General features: G+C 51.0%; 7 protein-coding genes across 7 annotated transcripts; 3 read left to right on the forward strand and 4 right to left on the reverse strand.

Moving 5' to 3' along the window:
* Positions 1-325: 325 nt before the first annotated feature.
* Positions 326-1,338, reverse strand: BO70DRAFT_366197 (uncharacterized protein). The gene is made up of 3 exons (XM_025544276.1): positions 1,138-1,338; positions 851-969; positions 326-727 (listed from the first exon to the last, which is right to left on the reverse strand). The coding sequence occupies exons 1-3, from the start codon at positions 1,259-1,261 to the stop codon at positions 614-616; spliced, it is 357 nt and encodes a 118-aa protein (XP_025395111.1). The 5' UTR covers positions 1,262-1,338; the 3' UTR covers positions 326-613.
* A 2,084-nt stretch (positions 1,339-3,422) lies between these two features.
* Positions 3,423-4,210, forward strand: BO70DRAFT_262392 (protoglobin family protein; the record flags this gene model as incomplete). The annotated part of the gene is made up of 3 exons (XM_025538932.1): positions 3,423-3,504; positions 3,631-3,901; positions 3,967-4,210. Coding segments are annotated over 3 exons (597 nt in total), but the record flags the coding sequence as incomplete, so codon positions are not given.
* A 1,216-nt stretch (positions 4,211-5,426) lies between these two features.
* On the forward strand, positions 5,427-6,038 carry BO70DRAFT_156465 (uncharacterized protein). Its single transcript, XM_025538243.1, has one exon. The coding sequence runs from the start codon at positions 5,457-5,459 to the stop codon at positions 5,889-5,891; it is 435 nt and encodes a 144-aa protein (XP_025395113.1). The 5' UTR covers positions 5,427-5,456; the 3' UTR covers positions 5,892-6,038.
* Positions 6,039-7,303: 1,265 nt separating this feature from the next.
* BO70DRAFT_400478 (uncharacterized protein) lies at positions 7,304-7,774 on the reverse strand (the record flags this gene model as incomplete). Its single annotated transcript, XM_025546927.1, has 3 exons — positions 7,304-7,476; positions 7,543-7,683; positions 7,729-7,774. 3 exons carry the CDS (start codon positions 7,772-7,774, stop codon positions 7,304-7,306), a joined length of 360 nt encoding a protein of 119 aa, XP_025395114.1.
* Positions 7,775-8,387: 613 nt separating this feature from the next.
* Positions 8,388-9,415, reverse strand: BO70DRAFT_356237 (uncharacterized protein; the record flags this gene model as incomplete). The annotated part of the gene is made up of 3 exons (XM_025541927.1): positions 8,388-8,609; positions 8,921-8,982; positions 9,184-9,415. 3 exons carry the CDS (start codon positions 9,413-9,415, stop codon positions 8,388-8,390), a joined length of 516 nt encoding a protein of 171 aa, XP_025395115.1.
* A 477-nt stretch (positions 9,416-9,892) lies between these two features.
* Positions 9,893-11,116, reverse strand: mep20 (putative penicillolysin/deuterolysin metalloprotease; the record flags this gene model as incomplete). Its single annotated transcript, XM_025547419.1, has 2 exons — positions 9,893-10,846; positions 10,897-11,116. The coding sequence occupies 2 exons, from the start codon at positions 11,114-11,116 to the stop codon at positions 10,017-10,019; spliced, it is 1,050 nt and encodes a 349-aa protein (XP_025395116.1). The 3' UTR covers positions 9,893-10,016.
* Positions 11,117-12,634: 1,518 nt separating this feature from the next.
* On the forward strand, positions 12,635-13,096 carry BO70DRAFT_374477 (uncharacterized protein; the record flags this gene model as incomplete). Its single annotated transcript, XM_025544968.1, has 1 exon — positions 12,635-13,096. The coding sequence occupies one exon, from the start codon at positions 12,635-12,637 to the stop codon at positions 13,094-13,096; it is 462 nt and encodes a 153-aa protein (XP_025395117.1).
* Positions 13,097-13,256: the final 160 nt, after the last annotated feature.

Consider the following 13,256-nt stretch of genomic DNA (forward strand, 5'->3'; position numbering starts at 1 on the left):
GTGAATGATATATAACCACGTTTGGTATCCGTTGAAGGTTGTCCGGTATAGGCGTTGAGCTGTATATCTGCAAGATCATGTGGCTAGGCTTCGCCATTCTTCCCATCTTGTATGTGGAGTAGCCACTAATCGACCTACCCCTTGAGCCTAACTTTGCTGAACAAGTCCATGCAGTCCGAACACCATTTCTTGACGATGGTCATAGACCTGATGATCGTTGCTGGGAAGGTTGGAGAGTTCCTCAATTTCCCACTCCCCTGTATCTGGTCAATCGTCCTGAATCTCAAGTTTCACCTAGTCTTAGCTCTTCTTCTCGGTAATAGTATGTAAAAAAAATCACGATCAATATTCATATACCGTACAAGATACAAAGCACAACGTAAGACAGTCTGGACCGGCCACATCGAGAGAAATATAAAACAAGCAAGAACCAGAACAAAAACTCACCAGACACCCGACGTAAGTATACAATCTGTACCTGTCAACTCCAATCAACACAACACCGACATCAAGCACAAGCATAAAGCAGAAGATCAACACTAAGCCCACCAGTATCACCCATCGTCAGCTAAAATAAGAGCATCGATGAAGGATCAAGAACAATCAAGAAATATCACATCTCATCGATCTTCGGCTCAAGATCCGACTCCGGCTGAAATGTGTCGTCCAAATGCCCCTTCTTGGTTTTCTGTTGTTGGATGTTGATGTCGCCGCGATCGGCTTTCACCTACATGTCATCACAGAGGAATAAGTAATGCCTCCTTGCCTTGTAACGGAAACATGGCCAAATAGACAAGCGGATATATAAGAAAAGGGGAAAGGTTGGAAAAGAGGAGAAAGAGAGTCTTACCGAAACCTCACTCCATGTAGCGTGCAGCTCGTCCCAATGTCCCGAGCTCTCTTTCTGGTTGTGCTTGACGAGACTAGGGGGCTTTTCGAAGTCGTCGGGGAAGGAGGCTGCTATGAAGACTAGATTTGTCCGCCGTTTCCAGTTAGATTAGTTTGATCATCTGGCACGGGAGGGGAAAGGGGGTGGGGCGTGTCTTGTGCTTGTGAGAGTGAGACAAGCAATGGAGTGGGTGTCAGGTATGAGAGAGGTGAGGGATGACAGATGGAGATGGAGATGGATGCACATACAATCCTCATCCTTGGTGCTGTGGACCTCGGGCGGGTGGTAGTAGCACACTACCGGGCGGGCGAGCCGAGCGGACGAGGCGGGGCGGAGGAGGGCAGACGAGCGGCGGAAGATAGTTGAAGACATTGCTGCTGCCTTGTTTTTGGTGCTTATTGTTGAAGGCTGATGAAGATCACGATAATAGGACGGAGAAGAGATGGAGTCCTGATGGAGTCTGGGGATGAAGTGGAGTAGATGGTGATGGTGGGGATATGGGGAGGAGGCGAGGCATGATGGGTCGTGATGTCATTGGCGGTGGGCGGTGGAGTGGGCGGGCTCGGTTGCAAGTGGAAGCCTTGAAGGGCGGGAAAGCCTGACAGCAGAAGCCTGGTTGCCTGACAGGTGAAATGAAGGTTGGTTGGTTGGTTGTTCTGGCAGTGGGAGGGTTCTGGGTTCCTGGTTGGTCCAAGAAGATTACTCTTGCCTTCTTCCTCGCCAGAGTTAGCTAGCTATCACCATCATCAATACAACGACCCTGCGGCCTCTTTTTTTTTTTTTTTTTTTGCTGCCGTAGGTGCCATCCATATCATGGTACTACCTTATACATCAGAAGCAGCAGTCAATGCGATACCTCTACATCGTATCATCAACCCCTGCACCTGCAAAGTATTAAGAATGCCGATGTGATTGGCCGAGGACGGTGTCACAATAATCAGTTTGCACAAAGTAAATTGAAACGGTACTCCGCAATGTAACTGCTGATAATTTCCCTGACCCTCACTGGTGGATTTGTGTGCTACTGGTGACATGGTTATGATGCTTCAGACACAGGCCGCCCTGTCCCTGACCCTGACCCGCCGATCGCGGCGACGAGGCACGAATTAGGGAGGAGAGATGAGAAACAAAGGGAGATGTATCACATCGGCGCCACTATACTCCAAACTACGGAGAATGCTCCCAAAAGACGAGTGGCCGAGGCTCATATCCGTCGCTCGCAATTCTCCCAGTTGGGAATGCCGGGGGCCCATCCTCTGCGAGTGCTTCGCAGAAGAACTCCTGGAGCAGCAGCCTAGTCGGTGCGATGAACCCGATCACCACGAGAGATTTGCCGAATCCCTGCAAGCCAGTGGGGGTGGAGGGGATGGTCACGAACCACTTTGATGAAGATGATGATAGAGTTCCTGTGATTAGATTACACCTTAATTATCTCCGGCTCGTTAGCGTGCCCCTTTCCCCCTTAGCACACCGCAGAGGATGTTAGAATCATATTAAATCATCTTATTGAGTTCCTCACCGGTCGTCGGTCGAACCCTGCCTATCTCGGAATGACACCGATCACATCCAAATCCACGACCCTCGAGCGGTTCCCAAACTTCGGCCCCTTCCCCTGACATTTCCAAGCTCCCCCACGCTCTCAACAAATGTTCTGTTGGATCTCCAATACTCCAACCCCTGGCCCCAAGGGGCGACGGGAGGGAGCTCCACCGGTCTCCATCCGACCCGAATGCATCGTCATCCCCCGAGTAATTCCCGGCCGAAAGCCAATGGCAGCGACAGGTTGAAAATTTTCGACGCACTAGCCGCCTAGGCAGCCACCGCTGCATGCATCCCTCGATGTGTGATGGTGTGACGAGCGAGGTGAGATTGGATGAAAAATGTCCGATCGTGCGATCCTCTCGGATTCAAGCACCGGCCTAGTAATAGTAAGCAGGGTTAACTTCAGTGGGCAATGAGCAGTGGACAGTGGACAGTGGGCAGGGCAGGGCAGTCGGCAGTGGACTCTGAACTGGGTATGTAGCGCCAAGATCCCAGCGATGAGGGTTGGGGACAGAATGGATATAAAGACCTGCGCTATCTGGATTCTAGAAGCGTCGGGCGCGGGCTGTTGTGAGGCAACGAGTCGAGGACGAGCAGCAAAAAGGAAAGATTGACGGCGAAGCGGAGCCGAGCTGTCAGCCGTAGTGACAGTGGCAGACAGTCACACAGTCACCGACTTTGTCGGCCGCCCCACCGATTTGCTGTCCCGTTTCCCAATCGACTGATGGAGGGACTGGGACTAAGGAGGGGTTTCATTTCAACCGGCTGCTCCTGCCAGCTGCTGCCATGAGGGCCCAGGGAATCAGGTATATACCCGGCCGGGGTCGGGGTCGCCCCCAAGAGTGCGACGCGCTCACATCAAATATAACTATCCGTATCCATCCCTACCCCTCCTACCATCTGGTATCTTCTCCCGACTCCTCCCTCGCCCCCCCCCCCGTAAACCATGTCTGCCCCGGAACCTACTCCGGAGCCGACCAAACCTCAGCCCCGGCACGTCGACCGGAAGGCCCTGCACACCGATCTGGAGGCCCGAATCGACTATCTGCACAGATTTCTTGACTTTAACGCCGGTCGGTCTCTCCCCCCCGGCTTCCCCACCTCGTGTTTGACTTTCCGCGGAGATACACCTCCGCGCGTGGCCTCGGTGCACCCTCCAGACTCCAGACGGGCAAAAGGCTAACGAGTTGGTTCCCCAGACGACGTCGCAACCCTGATCGCCGGCGCCAAACACATCAAGGCCCTCGCCCCGACCGTCGTCGATCGGATCTACAAGAGGATCCTCCGCTACGACATCACCGCGAAGGTCTTCCGTACCCGAGACACTGCCTCCGATGAAGAAATCGAGAACTGGCCGGTGCTGGAAAGCCCGCCGGTCCAGCGCCGTCGCCAGTTCCTGCGCTGGTACATGACCAAACTGTGCTCTGACCCCTCCAAGATGGAGTTCTGGCGGTATCTCAACCAAGTGGGGTGCGTGATTCCCCCCTGCTCCTGGCCAACCATCCCTTACCCCCCCTACTAAACCGCAACTCCAGGCGAATGCACTACGGAAAGGAGCGTCTCCACGCGCTCAATGTCGAATATATTCACATCGGGGCCTGCCTCGGCTACATCCAGGATGTCCTCCTCGAGGCCGTGCTCGGCTACGACAAGCTCCCGCTGCCGTTCCGGATATCGCTGGTGCGGGCGCTGGGCAAGGTGCTCTGGATCCAGAACGACCTGTTTGCGCGATGGCGGTCCTACGACGGCGAGGAGTTCCAGGACGAGGTCGAGTCGATCCATTCGGGGCATTCGCAGCCTTCCAGCGCCGCCGTCACCCCGCGACCCAGCTCGACCCACCTCCGGACCGAAGGCGCCTCCTGTGTCAAGACCAACACCGCCAGCTCAGCCGGCTCTTCTGAGTTCACCAGCGTCTTCTCCGACACCTTCAACACCACCTCCACCCCCTCAATAATACCCCCTCCCTCCCACCCCCAAATCGCCACCCCCGGCTCACAGCGGCCCGCCTGCCCCTTCTCCCACGCTAGCATCAAGCAGTCGTTCGAGACAAAGGTCTGGTCGAATGCGAAGCAGCAAGCCGGGCCGGGTGCTTATAGGCACAGTTCATAGCGTGTCGGTGTGATACCGTTGGCAACGCCTTTGCTTTTTTTTTTCTTGGTCTTTTTGTTTGATGTCATGATACTCGCAATACCTAGGTACTATGCATACCATCACGAAGGGGGATCTGGAGTTTAATATAGGTAATGAAGATTGGTTTTTACACGATGAATTTGATATTTTCAAGAAGGTTTATCAGGACTCTATGGAGCCTACGAGCAATTGATTAAGGAGAGAGATTGGTTGGTGGTTGATAGAGAGGTGATGCTAGCTAGGTTACGTAAAGGATGCAGAGGATAACACCTCGCAGAGGCGAAGCAGTCACATCTGCACGGTTGCCGGTTGGCTCCAACAGGTTCCTTATAGCCCAAGGATACCGGGTAATTAACCCCGTCTTCCAAAGCCTCCATCACGCGCTTGCATTCCTCCACCATCTGCCATGGCTTGAATTGGGATGGGGTTTTGAGACAAAGAGTTTGGATGTTTGGCTGTTTCATTGGAGGCACCTGTCGGTTTGATAGAAGACGCAGGAAAGTTAGACTTGGTGGCGATCGGAGCGCTGGAATGACTTGTGCAAATATTGACTGGGCACCAATTCGACCTGAAGACAGGTGTAGTCGAGATGATTCAAATGTTCAGAAAGGAGCGAGAAAAGTTAGACGGGTCAGGGAGGCAGGAATCAAGCACGATGGGAGGACAAGCTGTGAGTGAGAGGAGCTCCCTCACCATCCCTCTTGCCTTCTCCCTCATCCTCTATCTTACTAGCTCTCCTTTACTCTCCTTCACTATCCTCAACTCTCCTCCACCCTGCTCCACCCTCCTCCACTAACTCTCCTCTACTGACTCTCTGCCACTGACTCTTACCTACTTCAACTGCTTCACAACCCCTAGTTCTTCCTCATCCCACCAAACCGATCCTCACATCACTATGAACGAAAAATACGTCTTGAACGCGCTTGCCAGTCATGTTGAGAAGATGATCGCTGAAAATGGATCGGGACCGACCATGAAACCGGCGACTGACGACTGGGTCAAAACAGCTCTCGGCTCTATAGAGGAAGCTAGAAGCGCGCAGCAGAAGATTTCCGAAGAAAAGCAAAGTCTGAGAAATGAGATCAAGGCGTTCAAGAATGCTATCCGAGAGCGTAAGGATGAGATCATGTTTATCCAGTATCAGATTGAAGACGATGAGGATGAGGTCAAACGCCTGCGGGACAACCTTAGAGAAAAGGAAGTACTGACACCTTACCTGGCTACCTTCGAGAAAGTTGTCGGGCTCGTTGCGGTGAACAAGGAGGACATTGAAGGCTACACCCGCGTTATTGCCGCTTTGATGGATGCACTTGGATCACTCACTTCTTGAATTTTTGATATCTACAGCTTGAGTCTGGGAAGCTTGGAGTATGCGGAGAAAGTGATAGGATGTGGATTACAAACGGGCAATGGATGTATCTAGTGAGAGAAGATATTCAATTGAAGCCAAGGAATTCTTGATCTATTCCAATAAGCACTCATGATTAACGACAGCGCTTGGTGCCAAGGAAACGCAGAAATGTATGGTTGGAGACACCTTTATAGCCAAAAGGAAAAAGAAGATGAAATATTCGTCGTCACAAGTTAACACAGACTCGTCTTCGAGGGCGGAAATTCTGAATGAGGACTGTAGCACTTTTGGAACTTGATACAGCAAGCGCACTCCTCCGCACGGTGCCTCTTCAGCCAAGTAAGTTGACTTCCAATGATACATGATTCCCTCCAGCATTTCATCTTCGGCTTTCTCAAACCGGCGCTTGCATTCGTACTTTTCCCTCTCTTGTTCCTTTTGCTTTGCCTTCTCCGACGACTTTTAGTATTGGACCACAGCGGCATTTTGGATACTTCCGGTGTTGTTTAGTCGAAAGTGTATCATTAGGGATGGGAAGTGATGGAGAGGCGCTATAGGTTGAACAGGCGGAACGTGAGTTGGCGGAATGCAGACTTTTTAATGGGTTGTGATAGCGGCACGATATAATATCGGGTCATAGAATCATCACTGGTGCACGATATGGAGTCATACTCGAGTAAGCATGTCAATATTAATAGCCCTGCTGACGACGGCGGAGGAAGGCATCAAGATGGTCGAATACCCACGCTTTTCACTTTTTATCCTCGGTATCTATCTACTACAAATCTCCAGCCGGTATCGCGGCTAGGAAATGAAGCATTCGTCATGGCCAGTCATGTTGCGAGCAGTGTGGTTTTACTTTTATGCTTTTCATTATTTCCTGTTGGGTAATTTTGTAGTGTAGAGTTGGTTGCTACTTTGCACGGCCCTTACTAGTAGCTTAAGCTGTTGAAATACCGTCTTGTATTGGAGTCTTTGCTAGTTGTACGGAATATTTAGCCTTATAAGACTTGGAATTTGTGGCATCTCTCGAAAGGCCTCATTCTATTCTAGCCACCACAGGAGCGTGGAAGAAGCACCCCAACTGGCATTCTCTCCTGCCATAGATGACCGGCTCCACAGCCACCTTCATCCTTTTCCCCCATGCAGACAGCAAAGCACCTATCGCCAATACAACAAAATCTGTATCCATTCTCTACTCAAGGATGCACCCTTATTGCCAAAGTCCAATTCATTGCTCTTCCATACTACAGTTTCCGCTCCACAGTGATCTGTCATTACACCACGTGCTGCCAGTCTGGAAGACCAAGAGTGCGAAACTCGCAGAACGATTCGATCGACTTAGATCCTCCGACACAGATGTTATGCCCTAGCCCAGCTCCAGCCCTTCATTAAGTCGATAGGCACAGTCCACGGCTACATCCATTCCCATAGCAGCAGTCGTCATCCGTTCTACAAACCCCGCCGTCCTCGCTGCACGGCCAGTTCGGGTCGGTAACGCGGCACCGACTCGCCGTGCAGTTGCCGGAGCAGCATGCCGATGAACCGCCGGAGGAGCAGTCCGCTGTGTCGGTGCCAGTTAGCCACGTCGTCATGTTGACATAAGATAGGGAGGGGGGAGGGGGCTCACAGGAAACGGTCAGACAGGTCGGGGTAGGCACGCAGGTGGAGGTGATGGTCGAGGGGCTGGTCAAGGTGGCAGAGGTGCAGAAGCGACCGGAGGGACAGCGGGTAGCACCGCAAGTGGTGTTGGTGGCATTCCGCTGAGCGGCTGGAGGTTGTCAGTGGGGTCGTTTGTAAAGAGGGGGAGATGTACTGCTCAGGGTGACGAAGATACAGGCGATCAAGGTCTTGAAGTGCATCGTGTTGATGGGTGAGTTGCTTGGTCGGGATACAACAGGAGCTGCGACTCGGGATGCGAAGTGTCATTCCAGACCTGGTTGATACTTATACCTGACGGGTTGCTCTCTGGCGCATGAATGCTACATCGTCCGGTCCAGGACGAAAACTACACCTTAGTCAACGCGTTTCACTCATCCTGTCGATGTTCTCGACCATTGAGGTAGCGATAAACTTCTGGGATGGAAAAGAGTCCGATTGGAAACCAAGAGATGGTTGATGACTTTGCTATCTGTTGCATGGTTTGATTGGCCCGAGAGGCAAACTCTGGAAGTAGCCATAAACAGATCAGGATGAGATAGACCCTTTGCCAGGGGGGCGAGCAGTATTTCTAACAGACTCTGTGTTAGGGCCACTAGGAGCCGCCTCAAGACGAGAAGCGCGAAGCTATACTCTCCGGTGACTATCATTGAGTAATAAGTGATATTTCGTCTATCTGAATGCCTGGTGAAGAAGAGCGAAGAAAATGCAATTCCAGGCCACCAGCAGGCTCTAATCTCTGACACCGCTGACACTACCAGCAATACCTCCGATCATACTCCCCAAGTCTCAGAGCAATGTAAAGCCTGTAGCTTCCTAGTCATCTTGGAATGCCCTGAAGATTGCTTCTTCATCAGTGGTCTCCTCCTGTTCGAATATTCTTATTCCGCGTTGCACTTTCCTCGGCCAATGCAACAGGCCCCGTTCATAAAGATAGAGGAGCTCCAGGTTTTTCAAATCCGACGCACGGTATTGGCGAGGCACCAGCCGATCCTTGGCATCAATCTGTCCAGATTTGCGTGTGGTAGAGCCTACAGCCTGCAGATTCATGTTGGATAGATTCGATCTGAGTCTACGGGGCGGAACGGTCGAGTCCGCGAGGGAATCCTCGTGGTGAGAGTTGAAACGACTTGTTGAATCATGACTAAACAGACGCAAAGAATTAACTAACACGGCCCACCGCACTTTTATGATTGGGAGAAGAGGGGAGGGGACTGGCACAAACGAGATCTCCATCGTATTGGAACGTTTACGCTTGGAAGATTTACGCTTAGAGGAGGGTTACGCTTCGACCTGCCCAAGCACAAGATGATTAGTCGGGATCAATCCTGAGTAAGGGAGTTACTCACTTCGCCCTCGCCCTCCGACAGGGTAACAGTCGCCATCGAATCCAACCCGTAATCCAGAATATCTGATAATAAATTAAAACTCGAGTTGCTAAAAGGTAAGCCAAGGTCAAGAATAGCAGGCTACTACTCACGGAAAGTGCAATATGCACCCCTGCCCGCAATCACACAGCAACCACAAGAGCCCGCATCGATCATACGCCCATTGCGTCCACACGCAACGAATCATTGTGGAAACGCTCCGTAGCCTTCGCTGCAAAGCTCACAGGGATTCGGAACTATCTCGCCACGTGTATATCCGAGAGCCGCCTGGTAAGAGCGCCGATTGTTGATGGACCGAATTCTCTCCGCCCCAGTCGCCGGGTCACGCACAAACTCCAGTCGTATCTGCTGTGGGCGATTGAGGAGAAAAGTGACCTGGTTGGATTTTACAAAGGGAAGAAAGTTCCGGTCGGCGTCGTAGGCAGCATTGTTATCCTCATCTGTAACAGGAGTCATGGTGCAGTGCTGACGCGGTTGGGAGTATTCGAACAGGGGAGAAGAAAAAGACGATAATAATGATAAATAAAGGAGAAGCGGAAGAGAGTGGGAGTGAAAAATCAACAACAATAATACACTTAGTGCCATTCACTGGCAAGCTACGTCTATATAAGCAACTAGCGCTCTACCTTGCAAGCCTTGGCTAAAATAGGTAAGATCTTGAGGTCCCCGGGAATACATGTCGTTTCTGGCGAAGCGTTAAGGCATATCGATTGTAGCGTTAGCTGACACCCTTCAGTGCAGCCAGCGGCAACGTAATTCATGGTAAATCTCTGTACTGGCTACCGACCAGATTGGATATGTGGATCCAGTCCTGGGGGTGACGCGAGTCACATGTCCCACGGTGCCTTCCTTGTTGTTACCTACTAAAACCCTCTCCCTGGGGCTTCTTCTCATATCACTCGTACTCTCCCTTGCGATAAAAAAATCAAATTTTATTCTTCTCTGTTGTACCATTCTTTTCCATTATTCTTATCAGACGAAGCCTCTCACTCCTCCTATGAGTACAGTACATACACGATCGGATCCTCCTCTGCTCTCTTAGATCGATCGGCGATTATCAGCACTTCGCATAAACAGCATTTGCAAACAAGGCATAGGTGTCCGCGTTCAGAAGTGCTTCTTCTGTTGACAGCCGCCGACATGCGTTATAGCCATACGCCTTATCGTCCGTCCCGGGGCTGCAAACTGCCGGGCAATGGGCATATTCGTGGATAAGTGTAGTAGCCTGATCTTGCCAATGGCACCAGGAGTTCACGGGAATTAGATATCTCCAGAATATCGGGCAACTGACCACAGTGTTCGTGTCGACCCAAGTGTACGCGAGGATGTGATCGGTACAGACCCCATACGGATCCTCGCAATATATCGTTGTCTTCCCGTCCGCTTCGATGGACGCCTCCGACGCGATGAGCAGGTATCTGTTTGTCACTGCGTCCCGGACCGACTTTTCGGAACTCTTGAAGTACTCTTCCATGCGAGCGGCAGGGCCGGCATAGGACTCGTTGGCTGCGGCGAGGCTGAGGTGGACGGCTGCGAGCAGTGTGGTGTGCATGCTAGCCTTTTTCTCCGCGGTGCAGCTTGTGACGACGGTGCGCTCGCGGAGAAGGCTCAGCGCTTTTGGAATTGTCGAAGCTTTGATTGCGTCGACGGTCATCTTCAGCACATTGGAGTAGTACGGCAGGTATGAAGTGACCTGAAGGTCGGTAGTGACGGGCACAAATCCAGAGGTGTAGACCGTGACGTCTCCACTATGAGCGATGTCGATGGTGGATGCAAGATCGAACTCGTCGGAGAGGATCTGGCCGGCTGGGATAGTGGTCACCGCGTCTGGGGTCAGATTGTCAAAGGACAGACGCGCTTTGATGCCACTGAAGCTGAGCTCAGTTTCTACGGAATGTCAAAATTGGAGTTCTTGTCAAAGGGATGGGATTGATTACCATTGTGGAAGACAGAAACCTTCTTGATTGGCGCAGTATCTCCAAAGAAGTTCAGGTGCACGATAGTGAGGTCCTCAGCGCCGGTATTTTTCACTTCTGCTTTGATACGCGTGTTGGTCACCTGGCTCAGAGTGACGGTCAGAACAGGCATGTTGGAGGGGATTGCCATGATGCAGTGCATCATGGCCGCGAGAATGCAGAAGAGAACAGGAAGCAACATCATGAAAATATGCAATGCTGCAATTACATGTGGCAAGAACAGAATTCGTTTGTGCGAAAAGATTTGAGAGTGTGAAGAAATGGGAGAAAAGTGAGGCCGCCATCGCTTTTCTCTACAGGGAGGGAGAAGCAGGGAGCAGTGAATAGCCAGCCTGCTGTGCTATCCCGCCTGGGGGCAAGATAGGAATTTGTTACTGGTCACAGACAATAAGTAATTCGTTTGTCCCTGATACAATAAAGTAATTAGTTTTCCGCAGCTTTGTCTTGGACGAGAGCTCATATCCTTGCCAAACTCCTCAGGACTTGGATGAAGATAGAGAGTCTAACATGGGGGGGGGGGGGAATCAACACTCCGATCATGGAGCATGCTTTTGGGTATTCTACTCATAAAGTCTTGAAGATGGTTAGTTCAGGCGCATGCAATGGTATGTTTTAGTAGAGCGCTCCCCAGAGTTCAGTCCAGAGGTGGAGGCAGTAAGGCCGCAGGTGATATTGTTATGCGAGATTGTAGGTCAGCTGGGACGCAATCAAACAAGTCGGTAGATAAAGCTGCTGGGCGAGTGAGTGTGAAGGCTGAAGCCACTGCAGCGGCTTTTTCTTTCCTTTTCTTTTCTTTTCTTTTTTATTCAATGAACCATATGCGAACTGAGGGCTTCTATCTGTCAGGACCGCAGGTGTCCCTCTTTTGGAGCGCCATGCGGGGGGGGTACTCCTTTTGCCGCAGTGGCACTCGTCACTATCACGATTGGTTGTACCAGGTGGGTCCGTAGCTATCTCATATGACGGCTTTCTAATTGGCTGGTTCTAGAAGAGTATAGTAGAAAATCTTTTTATAGTGGAGTAAAGCTCTCATAGGTGAGTAGGTAGGAATATACAGGACGTACTCTGAGTATAGTCTATTCGATAAATAGATAAGAAAGATAAACTGGGGGTTGGTTGGAGCGGGTAGCCCCGAGTATAAAAAAACACCAAAAGTCTAGCGTGCTGACTACTTTATCGCTTTGTTCTAGACGCCTCTAAGCGACCAGTTATTATTTTGAAGTCATACGCGGTGATGACCGTCAGATAGGCCCTCTTTGAAAGCTTTCTGGATCCTGCAGCAGGACAACAGGTCACTAGTAAGAAGAGATAGATATCTGGGCCAAGTCACAATTACCTGACATGCCGGCTGTTTGGCGCTGCCGCGCTATTTCTTAGCCAATGTCTTCATTGGTCTCAAAGCAGCGGGTGTGAAGATGGTAGTTAAGTCTCTTCTCTGGTTCTGAGAGTACTAGCGTGAGATGAAAGACTAATAACGGTATGGATCTTTTTTTCATCTAACACTTTCAATGGCAGACTGTCTGGTCTGGTAATTTTGTATCAATTGGTGAATCGCACCTTCCTCCTATGGGTGTTTGTTACACATTTGATCCTCTTCAGCCCCTCCATCTTCCACACAAACTACTCTCTCGGTCTCCCTGCTATAACTTACATGCGAATACTATCCCCTCTACAGCTATTTCATACTGCCCTGCATGAAATGTCCGCCTCTGCCCTCCATATCCACCTGGATCCTAACATCAACGACTCCGGGTACGTCTGCATCAACATCACGATCAGCAACTCCAACGAGACACCTATCACCCTTCTGAATTGGTCCACCCCCCTGGACCCCCATGCAGACATTCTAGGCGTCTTTGAGATGAACGACGAAACCACCAATAAGGCCGTGCAACTGCCCACCCTCAAGATCTCTCGACGCCTTGCCCCCTTCATCGACGATCTTGTCGAAGTTCCCGGCGCCGGCTGCATCGAAACCGAGGTCACTATGCCGCGCCTGGCGCTTACCGAGAACCATGTCTATTCTATACAAGCGAAGGGGATCTGGCATGCCCTGTGGGATGGGCCGATTGAGAGCGTGACGAGCCACCACTTGGATAATCTCTCGCTAGCTGAGACTGGCGAGTTTAAATCGGATGTCGGGATTCTGTTCTTGGATTAGGGGGTTTTCTGTATCGGGTTTCTTGCGTTTTGTGCTTCCTTATTTTATTTTCAGTGCGCCAATCTCTTTTTCCTTACCCGCAAGGTTCAGATTTTGGCTATACCCAGATCCCTTCGCTCGACAGGCTTTGGGAGGTAAAGGTATCAAGTAAGGGAGATTA

Source organism: Aspergillus heteromorphus (genome assembly GCF_003184545.1).
Source record: "Aspergillus heteromorphus CBS 117.55 chromosome Unknown BO70scaffold_39, whole genome shotgun sequence".
Taxonomy (NCBI): domain Eukaryota; kingdom Fungi; phylum Ascomycota; class Eurotiomycetes; order Eurotiales; family Aspergillaceae; genus Aspergillus; species Aspergillus heteromorphus.